Here is a 25,597-nt window from a genome sequence, read left to right as displayed (position 1 = left end):
TTGGGAAGAGTTGATAAAATCATTGGCCATTGGTGATTGACTCAATCCCTAGCCTCTCTCTTATCTCCAGAGGTTGTGGTGGAAGGAGGTTAGGGCTGAAAGTTCTAACTTTCTAATCCCATGGTTAGCTCCTCTACCAACCAGCATCTTCCAAAAGTCGCCTCATTGGCAAACAAAAAGACAGACTTATCACTCTGGAGATTCCAAGGGCCTCAGTTAGCTTTTGTGTCAGGAACCAAGGAGTAAGACCAAATATTGTAACAGGAGATGCTCCTATTACCTAGTAAATGACTAGGATATGAGGGGCTCTGTGTCAGGAACCAGGGAGAGGTGACCAAATATGTATTTCTTACTATGTCACAACTGGTTAAACAAAATTATCAATATTCATATTCTAGTACTACAGAGACATTTAAAGACTGAGATACATCTATATGCACTGATATTCGATTATCTAAAAAATAATGAAAAAGCACAAGGCATAACAGTATATAGAGAATATTTCCATTTAAGTAACAATATGTATATACACACGCACATAAAGTTATCCACATAACGACATAGAAAATCTCTGGAAGGATACTCTAAAAACCAGTGATGTGCTCGTCTTGGGGGATGGACTGGGTGTCTGGGGTTGAAGAAAGCCTTACATTTCACTTTATGCCTTTTTGGACAGTTGGGCTATTTTAGCAAGTTTGTGAATTACTTAAAAAATAAAAAATGGCGTGATCCTCAAAATAAATAAATTGCATGCCAATCTCAGCCACGGACTTTTCACATTGGAAAATGTCAGTAATTCACAGGTACTATCTCCACCTGGGAGGCAGGCAGGCAGGAGACCTGGGTTAATATGCTTCATGGGCTGCCTGGGTGGCTCAGATGGCTGAGCGTCCACTCTTGATTTCAGCTCAAGTCATGACCTTAAGGTTCGTGAGATTAAGACTACCCCCACCCCACCCCCACCGAGTTGGGCTCTGTGCTGACAGTGTGGAACCTGCTTGGGATTTTCTCCCTCTCTCTCTGCCCCTCCCCCACACATGTGCTCCTCAAAATAAATACATAAACTATCAAAAAAAAAAAAAAAAAAAAAAGAACTATGCTTCACTTGCTTATTTACTTTACATTACTTTCCGGACAAGGACACGGAGGCCCAGAGGCGTAACACAGAGCCCAAGCTCTCACCAACTAGAAAATCAGAGCTGAGGCTGGAACTCAAGGCACTTTCTTTTCTTTTCCTTTCTTTTAACATTTATTTATTCTGGGGAGAGTGCAAGCGGGGGAGGGGCAGAGAGAGGGGGACAGAGGATCTGAAGCCGGCTCTGTGCTGACAGGCTGACAGCAGTGAGCCCGACGTGGGGCTCGAACTCATGAAACCCGAGATCATAACCTGAGCTGAAGTTGGACCCTCAACCGACTGAGCCACCCAGGAGCACCCCCCAAGGCACTTTCAATGCTCCACAGATGCCTCTAATAAAAATAAAACACTGAGGACAGAGGTGGATGTTTACACCTCTTTTATATTTCCCCACATCGCACATGGCTCAGTGCTGGTAAAGACTTGCAAGGGCCATGTCACCAGAGGCAACAGTCCCGAGCTGGGCTTGCCAGTACGGGAGCTACTAGCCACACATGTAGCTGTTGGGCACTTGGAATTGGCCAGTCCGAACGGAGATGTGCCCTAAGTGTAAATACACCCCAGATTTTGAAGACAGCATTTAGTATGTTAAACAGAAGGCAAAATATCTCATTAGTAATTTTTTTACATTGATTAGATGTTGACATAATACCCTGAATATATTGGGTTAAAAATATATGATTAAATCACACCTGTTTCTTTTTACTTTTTTAATGTGGCCACTAGAAAATTCAAAATTACCTATATGGCTTGCAATATATTTCTTTTAGACAGCACTGGTTTAGACGATCACTTTCTGCTGCCTTGCAAAATAAAATCTGTTCTCTTGCAGTTAGTCATTCCACCCTCTCCCCTCAACAGCAGGAGAAATCCCCCAGTCTTTCGTCTTCTCCTTCTCCTTTTTGTAAAATTTTTTTAATGTTTATTTATTTTAGAGAGACAGAGTGTGAGCAGGGGAGGGGCAGAGAGGGGGGAGACAGAGAATCTGAAGCGGGCTCCAGGCTGAGCGGTCACCACAGAGTCCAACGTGGGGCTTGAACTCATGAGCCGCGAGATCATGACCACAGCATGACCTGAGGCGAAGTCGGATGCTCAACCAACTAAGCCACCCAGGCGCCCCTTCTTTTTTTTTTTTTTTTTTTTTTTGAGACAGACAGAATGAGAGAGAGAGAGAGAATGGATCCTAAGCAGGATCCACACTCAGCACAGAACCAGACTCGGAGCTTGATCTCACGACAGTGAGATCATGATCTGAGCTGAAGTGAAGAGTCAGACGTTTAACCAACTGAGCCACCCAGGCACCCCTCTTCTTCATTCTCCGAACACACTGGCAACTCTCCTGTGGGGCTTGGCATCGCTGTAAGCACCTCCAGCATCCCCCTGGACAACCCATCCAGCACCCTTGCCTACCAGAACATTCACCCTTGGCCTCCAGTAAAGCAGCCCGCCCTGACCACAGCCTTTTCTCTTTCCTGTTTACTCTTCAACTGCTCCCACTGGCCTCATGCGTCCTTCCCTTCCGGCTCCTTCCACTTTTCCCCATCCATAATCCTCACTTCCCTCCCTAGCCAGCCTGGGTACCATGGCCTGCCATGTTCCAAGCACTCTTGTCAGTTCTTCCTACTCCACTGGTCTCTGTGTTTTCATCACATCTGCCGAGTCTCGGTCCGCAGCTCTCTACTTCCTCTCTGCTCAAACCCGAGCCGTCAACACTGCGGGAGAATGTCCCTCAACAGACACCCTCCAGAACAAAGCGCACGGTTGCCAGCACACATTCATGATCACCAAATTCAAGAGGACCCTCCATACTGCCAACCTCACAACGCTTTTTCTTGTGAATTTACTCCCTTTTCCACGATTACTATGACCAGCTCCCTCCAATCTCTTTAGAGCTCCAAATTCCTCTTCCTTCTCAGCAAACGACCTTCTCCTCCTGGGCACCGCTGGCCACCTCTCCTACCTGAAACACACTTGTGCCTTCTGGACTGCCACACTCCCCGGGTATCCTGGCGTCCCTTCTGGCTTCTTCTCTGACCACACAGAGAGCACTCCGCAGGCTTCCTCAGACGTTGAGAAGGCACACCTGCCTGCCGGAGCAGAGGGTGGCAGAGAAGGGCAGGATGTGGGCCTGGGAAGGCCACTCTACTCACACTGTGTGTAACCAAAAGCCACAGGTGCCGTTTGGGTGACACCACACCCTGGCTGGGTGACTCTGCAAAGCCTTTTATCTCTCCGCCCCTCCATTTCCTCATTTGTAATTAGGGATCATGAAGGCTTGGCTGTCAATGATCCAATAAAAAAAAACCCCAAAAACTCTTAAGGCTGTGAGAAGCTGATAGCAGGGGCACAGGGGGAGCTCCCTTCCCTGATTTCTCACCCAGATGGAGCTCTGATTCCAGGCCATGAGAATCCAATCGAGTCTCCTTCCATTCAACAAGCACTTAGGAAGGGAAGCCAAGGGGACTAACATTCACAGAGCACCAATTGGGTCGCTCGCTCTGCGTGGAAGGCCATTATTAGTTAATGGGGTGCCTGACCAGCTCCACTGCCATCGTTCTCAGAATTCCCATGCAGAGGGCCTTTCAGCCGGCCTCCCCGGCCACAGCTAACTGGACCCAAGTGGGCCACTTGACCTAATCTACTCATTCACCATAGCCGAGAAGCCTGATTGAATCCTGACATCCTTGATTGAACATTAGATCATCTGGGGAAGCTTTTAAGAATCCTACCCCTTTGGGTAGAGGTATTCAGAATCTTTGGGGGGAAAGGAAAGAGGGACGGAAGCCTCTGCGATCTTTAAAAGTCCCCATGTGGGGGGCGCATAGGTGGCTCAGTGGGTTAAGCATCTGACTCTTGATTTCAGCGCAGGTCCCCATCTCATGGTTCGGTTCATGAGTTTGAGCCCCACATTGGGCTATGCAACGACAGTGCAGAGCCTGCTTGGGATTCTCTCTCTTTTCCTCTCTCTCTGCCCCTTCCCCGTGCTCTCTCTCTCAAAATAAATAAACTTAATATCTAAAATAAAAGTTCACATGTTATTCCAGTGTGCAGCCAAGATTGGTAACTACTGAGTGAATCCGCACTAAGGGGCTAGCCGCTGAAGGCTCATAACCCTTCAAAGAAGCACTTAACAAAGCCTAAAGCCAAAGCAATGGAGGCCTGCCAGGTGCAAGAGGGATGTGTGGGGCACCTGTGCCAGCTCTTTCTGGGAGAAATGAATTTTTTCTGGCATCCTGCAAATTTTATTACTCCTAGGGATGCTTTGGGGGTTAGGGAGGAAAGTTAAATAATTCCATTTGCCCCTCCCCTTTCTCCAAGGCTATAATGCAGTGGTTCTCAACATTTAGCTGGATCAGAATCACCGGAGGTCTTGTTAAAATGCAATTACACTCACTTAAGCGTCCGACTTTGGCTCAGGTCACGGTTGGTTGGTGAGTTCGAGCCCCGCGTGGGGCTGACAGTGCGGAGACTGCTTGGGAGTCTGTTTTCCTCTCTCTCTGACCCTCCCCCGCTCGCACTCTCCCTCTCTCAAAAATAAATAAATGAACATTTAAAAAATAAAATACAATTGCCAGGCCGCATTCCATTTCTCATTCAGTAGTCTTGGGGGAAGGCCTCAGAGTTTGCATTTTTAACAGGTTTCTGGGTAATGCTGCTGCTGGTCTTGGGACCACATGCTCAGAACTTTGGTAGCTGTGATTCTGCAAGCCCTGAGGGGCACTGAGGATGCTCCCAGGATCCCTGCAGGCCGGCCCCTCCTCTCCTTCTCCGACACTGCTAACACCTCTTACGCCACGGGGGGGGGGGGGGGGGGGGGTGGTGGTGGGGGGTACCGCCTCTGCTGCAGAACCTCTCATCTTGGAGAAAGGAAGCTTTGGGATGCCCAGTCATTGCCAGAATGAGGATCGGTGGGTAAAGATTGAAATAAGGAAGGTTCTGGTAAACAGAACTGAGGCCGTGTGGGTGTAATAGATGCATTCATGGACTCTGGAGTCAGAATTTAGGTCTGCCAGTAATGGCTGTGTGATCTGGGATAAACTCCTTAGGCTTCCGGCGTCAGTTACGTACTTATGAAATAGATACACTACAATAGTCTGTGACCCAACCTCCTGCAGCAGAAAGAAGTTTCAGTGAGACAATGCCTATAAGGAGCGTATCACAGTTTCCAACGCCTGGTGATCACTCAATAAATATTAGCTATTATTAATGAAAATTCTCTGACGATCCACTGAGCTGCTTACTGAAGTAGTGAGCTCCCCATCCCTGGGTGTGTGCAAACAGAAGCCGGAGTTGTACCAGGGACCGGAGCTGGTTCTTCCAGCCCAAATCCCATAGCAGGTATAGACTGGAATGAGCACTTGTAAATCTTATGATTTCCTCACAGAATTCCTTTTGGGATCTCTCTACCACAAGCAAGAGCCACCCTTGCTGCAATGCTGAACTCTTCTGAATAGCCATGGGCTGCATTTCTACCCGGATGTCAAGGAAGCCAGCGGGGCATGGTGGAGGCAGGCTGCCTGGCCCTGCACAGCCTTGTGGGGGAGGGGGGCAGGGTGCCGCAGGGTTCGCTGTCGGCACAGTGGGGCTACAGGACTTATGGTCGGGCCTGGGCCAGTGTGCAGCCGGGGGAACTGGAAAGTGGGGTTCTCAGGTAACTCCACAGTTAATATGTGTGGAACAGGAGGACTAAGGAAGAAATGAAGTGGGGTGACTTCCCAATGGTTCTTTGAGAGGTATTTATAGGATGCCTGAAGGCCCTTGGAAGCAAGGTATAGAGCAATCAAAGGATTTAGGCACACTCATGACTGGGTACCACAGTTAGGGTACAAAGTTCCCCCTTCAGAGGCACTGAGGGGCCGATTCCTCTTCACCCTGTAGATTTTACACATCACTTCTTCCAGGAAGCCTTCCCTGATCGCTCCACTCTAGGTTAGGGGGCCCAGCTCTGTGTTCCCATAGCTCCCTGTTCCTATCAACACACTTATCCCAGTGTGGTATTTCCTCGTGATTAATGGCTCATCCTCCTCGATCAGCTGTCAACTATGAACATGGTGGTGGGGCGGGCAGATCCATTTTCTTCACTGTTGAGTCCCCAGGGCGCATCACAATGCCTGGTACTGTGGGCTTTCCATAAGCACCTAGTGGAATGAGTACCTTTAGGCAAGCTCCTCAACCTCTCTGAGCCTCAGTTTCTTCATCTGTATAATGGGGGCCAATAGCCAACAGCACCTATTTGCAGGATTATGTGAAGGTGAGTGGAAGCCTGCTGTTTGCAGTACCTGGCACAAAGCAGGTGCTCAATAAACAGCCACACATATCGTTGTCTTGTCACTGTTATTAGCAAGTATAAAAACTCAGGAGAGACTGCCTTTTCTTCTCTTCGGTCGGCTGGAGTGATCTTCTAGACCACACACATGCTTGTGTCTCCCCTGGCGCTGAAAGTCCTCAGTAATCTGCTCTCAACTTTCTTTTCCATCCCCATCCCTCAAGACTCCTCGCCACCCAATTCTAGTTCACCAGACTACAGACCTCTCCCCTCTGGGCCTTTCTCCCCTCGTTCTCAGCTCAGACTCCCCCCTCCCCTATCTCAGGTGTGTGCTCACTCAAGGTGCCTCCTCCACCAGGGCCCCCCCGGGCTCCTGTAACATAGTTCCCAGCCTGCCTTGCGTTCATGTCAGGGGACTGACTGCCCACCTCCCTGCCGGAAGGAGCAGGTGAGCGCCCAGCATGTGCTGAGGTCCGAATGGCCAGGGCCCAGTGACGTGTAACACGTGTTCAGGCTCGTTCAGGCTGGGGCTGTCACGTTGAATCCATGGTCTCCTCGACATGAAGGAATAAGCTGTGGTTCAAGAACCCCTGAAATCCCATCCCAAGGTATATAGAAGGCTTGGTTGATGGCGACAGGAAAGATCAAGCCTGCGCTTCTGCTTCTGGGCATTGGCTTCCAAAAGGAATGTGATCTATTCCCCTAGTGAGCCCGGGGCAGCGAATGGTACATTGGTAGAAAAGGGCAAATCGAGAAGTCTCACGTGAGGTCCCTTGGTCACTGCCTGGGGCCAAGGGACCCACATCTCCCTCCCAATTCTCTGGCATTAGTGTAAGGGTCTATCAGAGGAACTATTCCAGCACGCTTAACCTATGATCCAGAGCCAGAGCCTTCCCAAACTCTGTTTCTTTAACTTTTACAGAACTTACAAGATTGCATAGGAAGAAATTGGCCAAGTGTTGGAAGACCTGGTTTAACCAAAGAATGGTCACCTGCTATTGGTGCAAAGGGAGGAAAGAGGGCAATGCTGGGTCTGTGCTTCTTAATTCCTGTTACTCAGAACTGCCTCCCTCCTTGCTCACCTGGCTACCTCCTACTTGGTCTTCCCTGGTTTCCGCTTCTAGAAGCCTCTTCCCAAATCCAAACAAGCCAGGTAAATCCCTTTCTCTGTGGCCCCAGGTTACCTAACATCCAATCATCAGGCTAGGATGTGACTCACCGCGCCCTCCCCGCCCCTGCTCTGCCCAAGGCCATGCCTTCCCCCCCTGCTGAGTGTCCTGGCCTCTCACACCGTGGGTACTCAGGAACTATTGAGCAAACCCGACTTCCAAGCTAGGCAGCCTTGTCTTCCTGACCTAAGCCTGGTGGGAAAGTATCTATAGGTTGGTCAGGATAAAAACCACAAATAAGACATAAGTGAGGCTCCGCTACACAATGGTGGGTGTTCTGAGACCAGAAGGTAGGAGAGACATGTACGCTTCCTGACTGTTTCCGTGGGATGAGACTCATGGAGGGGACATAGAAATGGCCTAGTCCAGGAGCACTGCCTGGTCACACATTAGGATCACCTAAGGAACTTAAAATTAGAACACAGCGGTACTGGCACCCGCCCTTGGAGATACCAGTTTGACTCTCTAGAGTAGGGTGTGGGCATCTGTAGGTCTTACAAGCCCCCCACGGGGTTCTAATGTGCAGCCTTGGCTGAGAACCACCAAGCTCACTGCCCTGTGCACTCAGAGAGGACGGGGACTTGCATGGGTACAGGGTTTACAGCCAGCGCTGGGACTGGGACCAGCTCTCCGGGCTCTTCCTTTTCTGCCAGCTAAGGATTCCTCAGGAAGTCCCAGAGCAGCCAGGCTCCTCTGGGGTCTGCACGGCACAGGCCATAGCTGTCCCCAGGGTGCAACTCAGCAGGAGGAAAGGGCAATGTGCTTCCTGAAGCATACTCGAACAAGGAACGTCCGGTGCTCCCTTTACGGTCCAATGTGCTATTTCTTCTTTGCCCACAAGGCTGACTGGGGCCTTCCCAGTTACGGGAGAAAATCATTTTCTAACTTTGAACTTGCCAACCTGGCCTCTCTCCTACCCCCATTTACTGCTGGATAAGTAAATACTTTCCTGTCCAGGGAAAACGCAGGTGCGGGCAGACCAGGCTCACGAATGCACTGGACCAAGGAGGCGCAGTTTCAGCAGGGTCTCGGGGTGGGGTTTCCGCTAAGATCCTGGTAGATGCAGGGTAAGGCAGCAGCACACTTCCCCTTCCCTTGTTTAGCATGTCTGGACCCTTCTGGGCCAGGCCCGAGAAGGAACCGGGCACCTATTTTTTGAGTGCCTGCTGTATCGCTAGAATTGTCTACTCCATCTCGTCCTGTGGTATACACGACTCATATTTCAAGACTCAGCCTCACCTTCTCCATGAAGTCTTTCCTACTCCCCAGATAAGAAGTCTCCTGGTGACTGACAGAAGCAACACGCATCCTCTCAGGAAGGGCTCAACTTCCGTCCAGGCCAACGGAGTTAGAGCAAAGCAATCAATTTGATATTGATGTGTCCTGACTTGAGATATATTAAAATATATTTTTTAAGAGTCTAACAGCAGACAGAGTAATGAAAAGCAACCAAGCTGAGCAGCAAAAAGGAAAAAGAATAGTAAAAAATGGAAATAGGTTAAGGGAACTCTGTGAAATCATCAGGTGTAATAACATGTGCATTGTAAGGATCCCAGAAGGAGAAGAGGGAGAGAAGAGGGCAGAAGACTCCTCTCAGGGGTGCCTGGATGGCTCAGTTTGTTAAGTGTCAGACTTCGGCTCAACTCATGATCTCGCGGTCTGTGGGTTTAAGCCTCATGTCCAGCTCTGTGCTGACAGCTCGGAGCCTGGAGCCTGCTTTGGATTCTGTGCCTCCCTCTCTCTCTGCCCCTCCCCTGCTCATTCTCTCTCTCTCTCTCTCTCTCTCTCTCTCTCTCTCTCTCTCAAAAATAAAAAAATTAAAAAAAAATGAAGAGGGGTGTCTGGGTGGCTCAGTTGGTTAGGCGTCCGACTTCGGCTCAGGTCATGATCTCACGGTCCGTCAGTTCGAGCCCCGCGTCGGGCTCTGTGCTGTCAGTTCAAAGCCTGGAGCCTGCTTCAGATTCTGTGTCTCCCTCTCTCTCTGCCCCTCCCCTACTCACGCTCTGTCTCTATCAAAAAATGAATAAACATTAAAAAAATTTTTTTTAATAAAAAATTTAAAAAATTGAAGAAATAACAGCTGAAAAACCCTAATCTGGGGAAGGAAACAGACTTGCTGATTCAGAAAGCACAGAGAGCCCCTAACAAGATTAACCCTAGGAGGTTCACACCAAGGCACACAATCATTAAAACGATGATGATGACGAAAGGGAATTGAACCTTTAATTTGAAAAGCAGCAGGAGACCAGGGCACCTCGGTGAGTCAGACAGTTAAGCATCCAACTCTTGATTTCAGATCAGGTCATGATCTCCAGGTTTCGTGGGTTTGAGCCCCACATTGGGCTCGTGCTGACAGTGCAGAGCCTGCTTGGGATTCTCTGTCTCCCTCTCTTTCTGCCCCTCCCCGACTAGTGGGGTCTGTCTCTCACAAAATAAATAAACTTAAAAAAAAAAAAAAAAAAACAGCAAGAGAAAAGCCAACAGTTACATACAGGAAAAACTCCATAAGGCTATTGACTGATTTCTCAGCAGAAATTTTATAGGCCAGAAGTGGCATGATATATTCATATTCAAAGTGCTAAAAGGGAAAAACTACAACCAAAAATGCCCTACCAGGCAAGGTAATCCTTCAGAATAGAAGGAGAGTTTCCCAGGAAACAAAAGTTAAAGGAGTTCATCACCACTCACCCAGGCTTACCAGAAATGTTAAAGGGAATTCTTTAACATTTGCTAAATGCTAAGGGAATGGTAAAGGGAAAGAAAAGGCCGTAACTAGAAGTAAGAAAATTATGAAAGAGAAAGAATTTCACAAGTAAAAGCAAACATATAGTAAAGTAGTAGATTAACCAGTTACAAAGTCAGAATGGAGACTAACGTGCAAAAGTAGGAAAATCAATTATATCTACAAAAATTAGTCACGGGATAGGCAACATAAAAACATGCAAAATATGATATCATATACAGGACACATTAGTGCTTTTAGAATGTGTTCCAACTTAAGCGATCATTAACTTAATACAGACCGCTATACATATAAGATGTTATATTTGAACCCAATGGTAACCACAAATCAAAAATCTATAATAGGTGTGCAAAAACCAAAGAGAAAGAAATCCAAGCACAACACTGAAGAAAACTATCAGACCACAAGGCCAGAAAACAAGAGAAGAAAGGAGCAGAGAACCACAAAAACAACCAGAAAACAATGAACAAAATGGCATTAAGTACCTACCTATCAATAATTGCTTCAAATGTAAATGAACTAAACGCTCCAATCAAAAACATAGGGTGACTGAATGGATTAAAAAAAATACCCATCTATATGCTGCCAACCAGAGACTCACTTGAGACCTAAAGACACATACCAATTGAAGTGAAGGGCTGGGAAAACATATACTATGCAAATGAGAAGAGAAAAAAAAAGCCAAGGTAGCAATACTTCCATCAGACATAATAGGCTTTAAAATGAAGACTGTAACGGGGTGCATGGGTGGCTCAATCAGTTAAGTATCTGACTCTTGATTTTGGCTCTCGTCATGATCTCATGGTTTGTGAGATCAAGCCTTGCATCTGGCTCTGTGCTGACAGTGTGGAGCCTGCTTGGGATTCTCTCCCTGTCCCTCTCTTTCTGCCCCTCTCCATCTCTCTTTCCCTCTCTCTCTCTCTAAATAAATAAATAAACTTAACAAAATAAACGAAGGGGAGCCTGGGTGGCTCAGTCAGTTAAGTGTCGGACTTCAGCTCAGGTCACGATCTCACAGTCTGTGAGTTTGAGCCCCAGATTGGGCTCTGTGCTGACAGCTCAGAGCCTGGAGCCTGCTTCCGATTCTGTGTCTCCCTCTCTCTCTGCCCCTCCCCTGCTTATACTCTGTCTCTCTCGGTCTCAAAAATACATAAAAACATTAAAAAAAATTTTTTTTAAATAATAAAATAGAAAAAATAAATTAAAAAAACCATGAAGACTGTAGCAAGACACAAAAAAGGGCACTACATAATGATAAATGTATCAATCCAACAAGAGGATATAACAATTGTAAATATTTATGGACCCAACACAGAGTTCCTAAATACATACAGCAATGATTTTCAGGCATAAAGGAAGAAACTGACATAATACAATAATAGTAGGGGACTTTAACACAGCACATACGTCAATGGGTAGATCATCCAGACAGAAAATCAACTAGAAAATAATGGCTTTGAGCAACAAACACATTAGACCAGATAGACTAACAGATATGTACAGAACTTTCCATCTGAAAACAACAGACTACATATTCTTCCAAGTGCATATGGAACATCTTCCAGGATAGATCACATGTTAGGTCACAAAACACGTCTTAATAAATTTAACAAGATTGAAATCCTATCAAGCATCTTTTCCAACCACAACCAATGAAACTGAAAATCAATTACAAGAGAACAACTGGAAAACACACAAACTCATGGAGGCTAAACAACATGCTTCTAAACAACTCAATAAAGAAATCAAAGAAAAGACGAAAATACATGGAGACAAGTGAAAATGAAAATACAACCATCCAAAATCACTGGGACACAGCAAAGCAGTTCTAAGAGGGAAGTTTATGGCAACAGGTCTACCTCAGGAAACAAAACAAATCTCAAATAAACAACCTAACCTTACCCATAATGGAGTCAGAAAAAGAAGAACAAAGCCCAAAACCAGTGGAAAGAAGGAAATAATAACGATTACAGCGGAAATAAATGAAGGAGGCAGAAAAAACAGTAGGAAAAAAAAATCAATGAAACCAAGCGCTGGTTCTTTGAAAAGATAGAATTGACCAACCTTTACAGCCAGACTCATCAAGAAAATAAAGAGAGAAGACTCTAATGAATCAAATCAGAAATGAAGCAGAAGAAATGACAACCAACATCACAGAAATATAAAGAATTATAAGAGAATATTGGGAAAATTTATATGCCAACAAATTGGACAACCTAGAAGGCGTAGGTAGATCCCTGGAAGTATACACCCTTCCACAACTGATTCAGGAAAATCTGGACTAATCAATTACTAGTATTAAAATTGAATCAATAATAAAAAAAACTCTCAACAAACAAAAGTCCAGGACCGGATGGCTACACAGGTGAATTCTCTGACTCATTTAAAGAAGACTTAATACCTATTCTTTTCAAACTATTCCAAAAATAGACGAAGTAAAACTTCTTAATGGATTCCATGAGGCCAGCATTACCCTGATACCCAAACCAAAGACACTATAAAAAGGGAGAAAACTACAGGCCAATATCTCTGATGAACAAAGACGCAAAAATCCTCAGCAAAATATGAGTAAACAGAATTCAACAACACAGCAATAAAGCATTCACCATGATCAAGTGAGATTAATATAAAGATCCAGGTGGTTCAACATTTGTAAATCATTCAAGATGATACATCACATTAACAAGAGGAAGGGTAAAAACCATATGATTAGTTTAAAAGATGCAGAAAAAGCATTAGACAAAGTACAACACCTGTTCATGATGAAAACCCTCAATAAAGTAGGTCTAGAGGAAACATACCTCAACATAGCAAAGGAAATCTATGAAAAACCCACAGCTTACATCATATTCAAGGGTGAAAAACTGAAAGTGTTTCCTCTAAGATCAGGAACAAGACAAGGATTTCCACTCTCACCACTTTGATTCAACATAGTCCTGGAAATCCTAGCTGCAGCAAGTGGACAAGACAAAGATTTTAAAAGGCTCCATACTGGTAAGAAAGAAGTAAAATTGCCACTATTTGCAGATGACATGATACTATATATAGAAAATCCTAAAGCCTCCACCAAAAAACTATTCAAACTGATAAATGAATTCAGTAGAGTTGCAGAATACAAAATTAATATGCAAAAATCTGTTGCATTTCTACACACTAATAGTAGCAGATAAAGAAATTATGAAGACGATTCCATTTACACTAGCACCAACAAGAATAAAATACCTACGAATAAATTTAACCAAGGAGGTGAAAGACCTAAACTCTGAAAACTATACTGATGAAAGAACACTGATGAAAAACTGCATTGATGAAAGAAATTGAGGACAACACAAACAAATGGAAAGAAATACCATGCTCATGGATTAGAAGAATTAATATCATTAATTCTTATTACCATTAATCCATATTACCCAAAGCAATCTACAGATTTAATGCAATCCCTATCAAAATGCCAACAGCATTTTTCACAGAACTGGAACAAAGAATCCTAAAATTTGTATGGAACCACAAAGACCCCAAATAACCACACAATCTTTAGAAAGAAAAACAAAGCTGAGCGTATCATAACCCTGAACTTTAAGATATACTGTAACTATAACTATAATAATCAAAACAGTATGGTATTAGCACAGAAACAGGCACAGAGATCAACAGAACAGAATACAAAGACCAGAAATAAATCCAAGATTATATGGTCAATTAACTTACAACAAAGGAAGCAAGAGTACATGAGAGAATACTTGTCTCTTCAACAAATGGTTTCGGGAAAACTGGACAGCTACATGCAAAAGAATAAAACTGGACCACCTGCCTACACCATACACAAAAATGAACTCGAATGGATTAAAGACATAAACGTGAGACCTGAAAGCATAAAACCTCTAAATGAAAACAGAGGCAGTAATCTCTTGAATATCAGTCTTCGCAACATAGAAAAATGTTGCGTATCTAGAAAAAGATACGTCTCCTCAGGCAAGGGAAACAAAAGCAAAAATAAAGACTCAGGACTACACCAAAATAAAAACCTTTTGCTCTACAAAGGAAACCATCAACAAAACAAAAGGGCAACTATTGAAGATACTTGCAGTGGTATATCTGCTAAGGGATTAGTGTCCAAAATATATAAAGAACTTATACGATTCAACACCAAAAAACCCAAACAACCTGATTAAAAAATGGGCAGAAGATCTGAATAACTGTTTTTCCAAGGAAGACATACAGGTGTCCAACAGACACGTGAGAAGATGCTCAACATCACTAATCATCAGGGAAATGAAAATCAAAACCACAGTGAGATATCACTTTGCACAGGTCAGAATAGCTAGTATCAGAAAGACAAGAAAAAAACCAATGTTGGTGAGGATGTGGACAAAAGGAAGCCCTCATGCATTGTTGGTGGGGACGAAAACTGGTGCAGCCACTGTGGAAAACAGTATGGAAGTTCCTCAAAAGATTAAAATTAAAACTATCATGGGTTCCAGGATTTCCGCTGCTGGAAAACCCAAAGAAAACCAAGACACTAATTTGAAAAGATATATGTAACCCTATGCTAATTGAAGCATTATTGTACAACGGCCAAAATATGGAAGCAACAGACGTGTCATCAATAGATGAATGAATAAAGAAGGAGTGATATATATCTACAATGGAATATCACTCAGCCATAAAAAAGAATATCTTGCCATTTGTGACAACGTGGATGGACCTAGAGGGTATTATGCAACGTGAAATAAGTCAGACATGGATAAGACAAATACCGTATTATTTCACTTATATGTGGAATCTAAAAAACAAAACAAACGAACAAAAAAACAGAAACATACCCTTAAATACAGAGAACTGGTGGATGCCAGAGGGGAGGAGGCTGGGAGGGTGGGGACACGGGATTAAGAGGTACAAACTTTCAGTTATAAAGTAAATGTCACGGAGATGAAAAGTACAGCATAGGGAACGCAGTCAATCATCTTTTAATAATGTTGTTGGTGACAGAGGATGACTACCCTTATCTTGATGAGCACTGAGCAATACATAGAATTATCAAATCAATATGTTGTACACCTTAGGGGCACCTGGATAGCTCAGGCGGTTAATCGCCTGACTCATGGTTTCATTTCTGGTCACGCTCTCATGGTTCACGAGTTTGAGCCCTACATCGGGTTCTGTGCTGATGGTGCAGGGCCTGCTTGGGATTCTCTCTCTCTCCTTCTCTCTGCCCCTCCCCTGCTCGCTCTCTTGCTCTCTCTCAAAAGAAATCAGTAAACTTAAAAAACAATTTAAAAAATCTAAAAAAAATATATTGTACACCTACAGTAATATTGAATGCCTTGTATATCCATTATACATACATACATACATACATACATACATACATGTTAAAGAAAAAAGTCTGACAGCAAATAGGGTGTCACATATAGGTGTCCTCAGGTCCTGGTGGTAATAGAGAAAAGAGGGTCTCCTGTCTGCAGCCCCCTCCCAGACGAGCATGGAGTATGTCAGATCTCCCGTGGAGATCAGAAATGAAGGAATTTGGAAGACTTTCTTTTTTATTTTTTTTTTAAGTTTTTTTTTTTTTTTTTTTTTTTTTTTACGTTTATTTACTTTTGAGACAGAGAGAGAGCATGAACGGGCCCTGTCCTGGAATGGTTTCTGGGCCTTTCCGGGAGCTTGGGTGAGATTCCCCCTACACTGGCTCTCCTGCCCCTTCCCACCCATCCCCAGCTAAGCCCAGAACCCACAGCTCCATTCTAGCCATGGTGGCTTCTGACCTATCCACTCCCTCCCCAGACCAGACTCAGCCCGCTCCTCTGTCCTCCTGGGGACCGGGCCACGAATGACTCAGTGGGGCCAGTTCTCCAGTCTGGGTTCTGAACGTCCAGGGCTCCCAGAAAGTTTGCACTTCCTGCCTCTCCAGAGTCACCACTGCAAGCTGGCACTGTCGTTTGCTTGTCCGAGGGCATGACTCTGAACTAGGTTTCCCTACCGAGGCCTGCTTCCTACAGGCAGAGGGGGCCCTGAAGGAGTGAGTGAATGAATGAATTACACACTGTGGCAATTGGCTGGGGCCTGAGTCTTGGGAACATCTGTTGTGTAAGAATGGTGGTTGGAAACATGTGTTGGAGCCTTGAAAAACAATTGAAAAGGTCACTGCCAGGCCAAACACACCCACCTACCTGAGAAATAACAACCTGTTACTTCTCCCTCAACAGGCAGCCAGAAGTGCATGCCAGGTCCCAGTCTTTCTGAGTTTCTGAGATGTGCAGTCTCCAAAGCTGGGCTCTAGTCAGAGAGGTGTAAGGGTGCAGTGCTAGAGTGCTCGGGTTTGAACCCTGGCACCCCACCCTCCCCAGGAACAGCTGGTGACTTTGTGCAAGTAGCAACCTCTGTGTCTCCTTTCCTCACTTGTGAAACAGAAATCGAGTAGCACTTAAGAGGGTTGCCTTGTGGATTCAAGGACAGAAGTCTTGTAAAGTCTGAGGGATCGTGAATGCATCCATGCTTAGTAAGAGCTGGCTCTTACTATTGGCCCTCCCACCTCCAATGGCCCTGCACTGGTCACTCTGAACCTCACTTAGCTAATCTGTAAAATGGGAATGACAATAACGTTGATGACTAGACGAGAAAGTAAAACTTACAGTCTGTAGTTTGTGCCATTGGGAGTTTGTGCAGCTGTGCCTTACATCCAGACTCCCCATACTAGGGAGATTCTAGGGTCACCCAAAGCCCGCCACTCAGTGCACAGTGGCAAGGGCCACCTCAAGCCCCAACACCCAAACCCAAACCCCCAGAACCCCTTTACTTCAAGAGAGTCTGCTGTGGGCTCTTCTGCGTTTAGGGAAGGCCTACAGAATGTCCTGGTGACCGGGGAAGCCCGGAGGAGGACGAGGGGTCCCCACAGTAGGGGGCGGGGCCCGCGTGCCCTTGGGGTCGGAACACCTCAGCTGCAGTCCGGTCATTCCAGGAAAAAGAAATAGAAAATACTGCAGAGGAGGCGGCCGCCCGGGCCCGGAGCCGGTTATCTCCCCGCCGGCTTCCGGCTCTGATAACGCCCCGCCGGGCGGGGCCGGGACGGGCACCCCCAAGTGGCCCAAGGTGCCAGGACCGGAGAGCCTGCGGTTTGCTCGTCCCCTCCGGCCGCGATCGGCGCCCTAGGGGACGCGCCCAGCCCCGCCGGGGAGCAGCGCGTCCCCTGCCAGGCGGGGCCCCCAAGGTGGGCTAGGGCCTGTGGCCCGGCAGCCGCGACACCTGGGACCCGAATGCCGCCCTGCGGTCCCCCGCCGCGCCCCGCGCACCCCGCGGTCCGCCGCAGCCCCCCTGGCCCCGCCGCCCCGCCGCGCCCCGAGCCTCCCCGCTGCGCTCGCCCCGCCGCACCCGCCCCCCCCTCCTCCGCCGCCCCGCGCTTACTTTGCAGACAGCAGGCTGCGGTCAGGCAGAGGGCGAGGAGCCCCAGGGATATGCCGCGGTTCTTCCTACTCCCGCTCGGCAGAGGCCTCATGAGCAATCCCGGCCCGGCTCCGGCCCGGCATGGGCTTCCAGGCGGCGAGCGCGGGCCCGACTGTGCGCTGTCACAGCGCCGTGCGGCTCCCGCCCGCCCGCCCGCCGCCTCTGCCCTCCTCCTCGGAGTCTGGCAGGTCCTCTAGGGCCAAATGCAGATGAGCCGATCCTATTGTGGTTGAGCCAGTTCCCAAGGAGTGGGAAGGAAAAGAGAGGAGAGACAGCGAGAATGGAAAAGCAGTGGGAATGCACACGCTCAGAAGTAAATAATGGCAAATAAAGAGCAGGCTCCTTCCGTTCACACCCAGCGTCCTGGTATTGATTCCAGACTCAGCTGGATGCTGGATACAAGAGGGAGGGAAAGTTCTAGCTGTTGGCTGAGGACCAAGAGAGACCATCTAATGGCTCCATGGGCAACCAGAAGGCTTTTAGGAAAGTGAAGTGACAGCCTGGGGTAAGAGGGGTGGGAAGAAGGGGACAACAAGAGAGCCTCAGGCAGCTCTGGGTGGAGCCACTGGACACTAATGATATCCACCCACCATCCATCCATCTACCCATCTCTCCACCATCCACCCACCCACCCATCTATCCACCCACCATTCATCATCTGTCCACCATCCACACACCGGTCCATCCATCCATCCACCCACATACATTCAAGTGTTCTTGGACAGCCTATTTGTTTGCAAAGGGCCTGGCCCCTGGGAGATACTAAGAGAGCATTGAACCAGATAGTGTTTGGTTCAGGGATGGGCACATGGGCCTTTGGAGGCTGCCCTGGCGTCATTGCTGGGATTGCTGAAATCAGAGGATACAAACCTGAGAATACTGGGGAACCGTCTTGCCTGTCACACGGAGAGCCTGTGAATTAAGAATGAAGCCAACGGACACAAATTGAGCCAGCTGGGAGCCGCCAAGAAAGACTGAGCCCTAATAACATGGTTTGACCTCTGGGATTCTGCACATTTGCCTTTGCCAGTTACGAGCAAGTAAATACCCTCTCTGGACGGAGAGAATTTAAGTTAGATTTCAATGACATAGAATTGAGAGAGTCCTGACTAATACGAGTGGTCTTCTTGACATTTTTCTGTTTTCTTGATCCATGTGTGGGGATTTAGGAATCACTCGTACTTGTTTATTCATCAAACTTTATCAAATCTGCCTTTACACCAGGCAATGTGCTAGGCTCTGCAGCTCCAAAAATAAATAACTCATGGCTCCTGGTCCCAAGAAATTCACAAACTAGTGGAGCCCAAATGATCCAAATTGAGAAAGGCATCCAGGTATGAGGGCTCTTCTTGCTGAGGCCAAGGTGAGAGGAAACTGGCTGTTTTGCTCACTGCTGCAGACCTGGCACAGGGTAGGTGCTTAATAACTATTTGCTAAATGCATATATGGACGAGAAAAACTGAAGTCTGAGACATTTACGAGAGAAGAAAGAATATCGTGAGATCAAGAGCTGATAAAGGCTAGAATGACCCAGTGATGCTGTAAGTTTATATCCCGCCTCTGTCACCTCCCAGCTCTCCAGCCATGGAGAAGTGACATCAACTCTCTGGACCTCTGAGGGGACTGGGCTGTGCCAGAAACGGTCGACCCTGTCTGCACATTAGAAACAAAGCACCAGGGGATTGAATGTTACAATATGGAACTGGGTGTCCCTCCAGTTCAATGAATCAGATTTTCAGGGTGGTGGGGGGCAGGGGCTGGGCATTAGTGTTTCTCAAAAGCTCTCTCAGTGATTCTGATGTGCAGCCAGGGTTGAAAACCACCGCTCTGGATTAGTTAGAAGCTTCTTGTGGTCACGTTTGATGACACTTAGAACTAAGTTTATCAGATCCTTTCTTTAAATTTTTTTTTTAACGTTTATTTATTTTTGAGACAGAGAGAGACAGAGCATGAACAGGGGAGGGTCAGAGAGAGAGAGGGAGACACAGAATCTGAAACAGGCTCCAGGCTCTGAGCTGTCAGCACAGAGCCCGACACGGGGCTTGAACTCATGAACCGCGAGATCATGACCTGAACCGAAATCGGACGCCTAACCGACTGAGCCACCCAGGCGCCCCTTAGATCCTTTCTTTAGAGTAGGATTGCATAGAGGGGAGCAGGAAGATAGCATGAGTCCATTTCAGCCATGGTTATATTTACCATTTCCTTTTCTCTCTCTTTCTTCCTTTCCTCCTCTCTGTCTTTCAACAAATATCGGTTAAGTGCCTACAAGATCCCAGGCATGGCATCAGTCTGGTTGGGGCAGAGAAGGAGGAGTGGGAAGGAAGACCGGAAAAGTAGACTGGGACTAAGACTTGAAGGGCTGATATACTGAATACTGAGTGAGGGTGCTTGTTTTTGCTAAAAGGATGTAATTCGAGAGTCACACCTAATCCGATATATTGGCTCCTTCTTTGCCATCTTTGGCATATATTACAGCAATTAGGTATTTGGTAACTCTTCTCACCAACCAACCACTCTGGAAAAGAATCAACATCCACCAGTGCTTATTTTCTCAAAGCCTTCGGAGCCACTTTTCACTTCCAAGAGAAACAAATGATGTGTTTACAGTGTCCAAGGTTATGACAGCCCTGTAGCTGCACACAGTTCTTGTTTTTGAGGACAGTCCTGATTTTACATATGCTCTTCCATTGTTCCTGTACGTACATAAGAATTTGTGAGGCGATATATCCTGGTGTTTCTGGAAAATTGACACTACGTTCAGATGATCTGTAACTTCTTGCTTCTTTTGTCTCTCTTGAAAGTATGCTTATTGTTTATCACGAATGGACGTTGGTAAGGTGCCAGGAGGGTGGCGGGGCTGGGAAGGGATTGAATGTTACAATATGGAAGACCTACACAAGCTTCGTTAAAGTTGGTTCCTTGGAGCTGGGTTTTTATGGTGCTATATAGTGTACTAAGGCTCTTACACTGGACTGGTTTGGTCCAAACTGCCTGTATCCTAGAGTGTAGTCTCTATGACCTACATTCCCAATGAGCCTTAAGGGTGAGTGCCAATGCTTATTATGTTTCTCTCTCTCTCTTTTTTTTTAATAGTTTTTTTTCCTTAAGTTTATTTATTGAGAGAGAGAAAGAGTGTGTGTACTCATGGGAGAAGAAAGGGCAGAGATTGAGGGAGAGAGGGCACCCCAAGTGGGCTCCGCACTGTCAGCGCAGAGCCCAGTGAGGGGCTGGAAACCAGGAACCATGAGACTACAGCTTGAGAGGAAACCAAGTCTGCCGCCCAGGCTCAACCAACGAGTCTGTTCTTTTTTATCCCGATTTTGAAAATCCCTACTGCCTGATAATAGAGAGGCTGGAGACACAGTGCACAAGAACTCCAAACTCCAGTTCGGGAGTCAGACAGACCCAGGAAAAGCCCAGCTCCTCTACTCCTAGCTGTGTGACCTTAGGCAGACTATTTAACATTTCTTTACAGCAGTCTCCTTGGCTGTGAAGTGGGATTTCAATATTCTTACCTACTAGTGCTGCTGTGAAGGTCACTAAGACACAGGTGTGAAGGGGGTGACTGCATGGAAAACTCTGGATCCTTTATCACAGAGTCGAGATTATTAGTGCCTTGCATAATAGGTGCTCAGTAACTGAATAAATTTCCCTGTGGTATTCGTGCTTTTTAGTTTGGGCTAAAAGATTATACTTCTAAAGGACGGAGACCATTTATTCTAGATCTTCTATGGGTTATCTCTTCCTATATAGCGCTGAGCATGTAAAAGGTGCTCAGTACATATGCACTGGGGGCACTGGGGCGGCTGGCAAAAGTCTAACTTGAATTCTGGTCTTAGCTGTTCCATTGTGGAAATGATTTAATGTCTCTGGGTCTCAGTTTCTTCCTCGGTAAAAATGGGATATTAGGCATTGGGTACACGGTCTGGAGCAGGTGGCATGTGCTTGATCTCAGAATGTGGTCTGCAGATTTTCAGACAAACGTAACAAAACAAACATGAAAATTAGAAAGACAAATAAACAGGGGCGCCTGGGTGGCTCAGTTGGTTAAGTGTCCGACTTTGGCGCAGGTCATGATCTCACCGGTCGTGGTTTCGAGCCCCATATTGGGCTGTGCTGACATAGAGCCTGGAGCCTGCTTCAGATTTTGTGTTTCCCTCTCGCTCTGCTCCTCCCCCACTCATGCTCTGAGTCTCTCTCAAAAAAATAAATAAACATTAAAAAATTAAAAAAAAAAAAAAAAAGAAAGCCAAATAAACAAACTGGTTTTCCTGAACTGCTGGCATTTGTAGTTGGCTCACAGGGTCTGATATTACCATTTTGTGCCTGGATGGGCTGGGCATCCCATGGACAAGACAGGCTCTGAGCTGTTCAAGTCTAATTTCAGTAAAAGTCAATGAAAACATCATGAAGGCTGGGCACCATGAGGGAGTCCTGCCAAAGAAAAATAAGTGTGAGACCAAAGCTTATCAATCGTATCTTAAAAATCGCCGTTTGCCACTATATTCAGTAACAATTACTGAGAACCGTGTGCCACACAGAATTTTCTGATCCCGTGAACCATTACAGAAGACAGTGGCTGGTGTAGGGGCGGTCTGCTCCAGCAGGAAAGAGCATTTTGTTTTGAATTGCCGGTGCCTGGTGATCATCAAAAATTTTAGGTGGGTCTCATTCTTCTTTTTTCATTCTCTTTAGACGCTGAACCTCCTCATTTTGCATCAGGGGCCAGTTGCTGGTTCCTGGTTCGCCATGGATTGAAAACATTTAGGTGCCCTTGGACTATACCTCTTTGATTCCTTACACCCTGAACATCCTTCTCATCACCTAGTTCTCAGCACAAGCACAGTCATTGCCCCATGTTTTAAAACCACCTTTACTGAGGTTTTGTTAATGTGCGGGAAACTGCATCCATTGAAAGTGTGCAGTTTGAGGAGTTTAATTATGTGGATACATCCATGAAACACCCACCACAATCCAGATACAGAATATTTCCATCGCTCTCGAAGCTCCTCTGTGCAGTCAGTCCTTCTCTCTGCCCTCAGCCCCAGGCAGCCATTGGATTGTTTTTGTTATGACAGATTCATTTGCATTCTCTACAATGTTGTATAAACTGAATCATACAGTACATAGTGTTGGGTTTTTTTCCATCCAGGATCATTTTGAGATTCATCCTGTTGTTGAATACATCAGCATTTCATTTCTTGTCTACAGCGTGTGTATTCATTCACCTGTTGATGAACATTTGGGCTATTTTCAGTTTTTGCCAGACATCAGTCTATTTTACTGTCTTCGGTGCATAATCGCTATCTGATATTATCTTGTGCTTTTCTTTGGTTGTTTTTGTGACTCCCTCTTCTCCTGAGCTAAAACAAAAAGTGATTTAGTCTCTTGTCCTTTACTTTATCGGTAGTGGGGACACATGATAGGAGGTCGTGAATTCATTGATTCCAGGAATTTCAATGTTGGGCTGTACTCGGAGCGTTCCTGAGTTCAAATACCAAGTCTGGCACCATTAGGTTTGTGACCTTGAGCAAATGGCCTCACCTCTCTGAATATCAGTTACTACATCTGTAAACTGAGTAGGAATCATACTGTCTCACAAGGTTGTAGTGAAGATACACGTAGATTACTAATAATGGAAGGTCAGTGCTGTCCACATTGTCTTGTAATAACTCACTTAATCATTTAATCAATTAATCACTCCCATGCAGAAAGTACTCTATCACTCTACCCATTTCACAGACGAGAAAGTTGAGGCACAGAGTCAGTAAGTACCAGAGCTTCACTTGCACTCAGGCTGTTAGGCTTATGAGACTGCTCTCCCCGTCACTCTGTTATTCTGCTTCTCTGTTATTAAATGACATAATATGTGAAGTGCCCAGCACAGTACCTGACATATACTAGCTTCACAATAAATAGTAGTTTCCTTCTTCCTTAGGTGTAAAGTCACAGAGAAAGGTGCCAAACATCCTAGCATTTACCTATAATTCCGGAACAAGATGTGCAATGTTGCAGCATGTAAAATTCAATGGAATTTTATAGACCGGATATACTGCATTATTGTCAACCCATTGACATTTTAGTTTCTTAGTCTACGATATGATTAGAAGTATTGAGAAGGTTGATAAGTTTGTCCAGTAAATCAGTGTTAATATGTTTTTCCAGTAAATTGTGAACCCTCGTTGGTACATGTGGTCTAGGAGACTCCTGAGACCCTTTTAAGGCAAGGTGAGGGCTGGGCCTGAGAGCCGGGTCTGCCCCAGAGGGGGTGCAGGTGAGCGCTGTCAGCAACTTGTAAACAACCACAATCGATGCCAAATGATCAGTGTGGGGGAGGTGCCAACCCTCAGGGATGGGATGGTTCTTTTCTGATTTGGACCATAAAGCACTTTACAAACAATAACTGTTGAGGAATATTCTTATGTTTGTGATTCGTTGTTTTATATATTTGGCGGCTCCTGTATTCGGCACATAGACATTTCTGTTAGCTCTTCCTGATGGATAGACCCTGTGATTATTATATAATGTCCTTCTTCATCTCCTGTTACAGCCTTTAATTTAAAGTCTAGTTTGTCTGATATAAGTATGGCTACTCCAGCTTTCTTTTGACTTCCAGTAGCATGACAGATAGTTCTCCATCCCCTCACTTTCAATCTGAAGGTGTCCTCAGGTCTAACATGAGTCTTTTGTAGGCAGCAAATAGATGGGTCTTGTTTTTTTCCATTCTGATACCCTATGTCTTTTGGTTGGAGCATTTGGTCCATTTACATTCAGTGTTATTATTGAAAGATACGGGTTTAAAGTCATTGTGATGCCTGTAGGTTTCATGCTTGTAGTGATGCCTCTGGTACTTTGTGGTCCTTGCAACATTTCACTCACAGAATCCCCCTTAGGATCTCTTGTAGGGCTGGTTTAGTGGTGATGAATTCCTTCAGTTTTTGTTTGTTTGAGAAGACCTTTATCTCTCCTATTCTGAATGACAGACTTGCTGGATACGGATTCTTGGTTGCATATTTTTTTCTGTTCATCCCATTGAAGATTTCCTGCCATTCCTTTCTGGCCTGACAAGTTTCAGTAGATAGGTCTGCCACTAGTCTTATGGGTCTCCCTTTATAAGTTAGAGGCTGTTTATCCCTGGCTGCTTTCAGAATTTTCTCTTTATCCTTCTATTTTGCCAGTTTCACTATGATATGTCGTGCAGAAGATCGATTCAAGTTACGTCTGAAGGGAGTTCTCTGTGCCTCTTGGATTTCAATGCCTTTTTCCTTCCCCAGATCAGGGAGGTTCTCAGCTATGATTTGTTCAAGTACACCTTCAGCCCCTTTCCCTCTCTCTTCCTCCTCTGGGATACCAATTATGCATATATTATTTCTTTTTAGTGTATCACTTAGTTCTCTAATTCTCCCCTCATACTCCTGAATTTTTTTATCTCTCTTTTTCTTAGCTGCTTCTTTTTCCATAATTTTATCTTCCAATTCACCTATTCTGTCCTCTGCCTCTTCAATCCGAGCTGTGGTCACCTCCATTTTATTTTGCACCTCATTTATAGCATTTTTAACTCCTCATGATTGTTTCTTAGTCCCTTGATCTCTGTAGCAAGAGATTCTCTGCTGTCCTCTATACTTTTTTCAAACCCAGCAATTAATTTTATGACTATTATTTTAAATTCATGTTCTGTTATATTGCTTAAATCGTTTTTTGATCAATTTGTTAGCTGTCACTACTCCTGGAGTTTCTTTTGAAGAGAATTCTTCTGTATCGTCATTTTGGACAGTCCCTGGAGTGGTGAGGAACTGCAGGGCACTTCCCCTGTGCTGTCTGGAGTAACTTGTGTTGGTGGG

General features: G+C 45.6%; 1 protein-coding gene across 1 annotated transcript in view; it reads right to left on the bottom strand.

Moving 5' to 3' along the window:
* VSTM5 (V-set and transmembrane domain containing 5) overlaps positions 1–17,805 on the bottom strand; it is a 29,374-nt gene extending 11,569 nt beyond the window's left edge. The window contains exon 1 of the mRNA XM_042959272.1: positions 17,715–17,805. Within this exon, the coding sequence (XP_042815206.1) occupies positions 17,715–17,805 (91 nt within the window). The remainder of the gene's footprint in view (positions 1–17,714) is intronic.
* Between the last annotated feature and the right edge of the window lie 7,792 nt (positions 17,806–25,597).

This window comes from Panthera tigris, chromosome D1, assembly GCF_018350195.1.
Source record: "Panthera tigris isolate Pti1 chromosome D1, P.tigris_Pti1_mat1.1, whole genome shotgun sequence".
NCBI classification, from domain to species: domain Eukaryota; kingdom Metazoa; phylum Chordata; class Mammalia; order Carnivora; family Felidae; genus Panthera; species Panthera tigris.
This window is presented reverse-complemented; position numbering and strand designations above follow the sequence as displayed.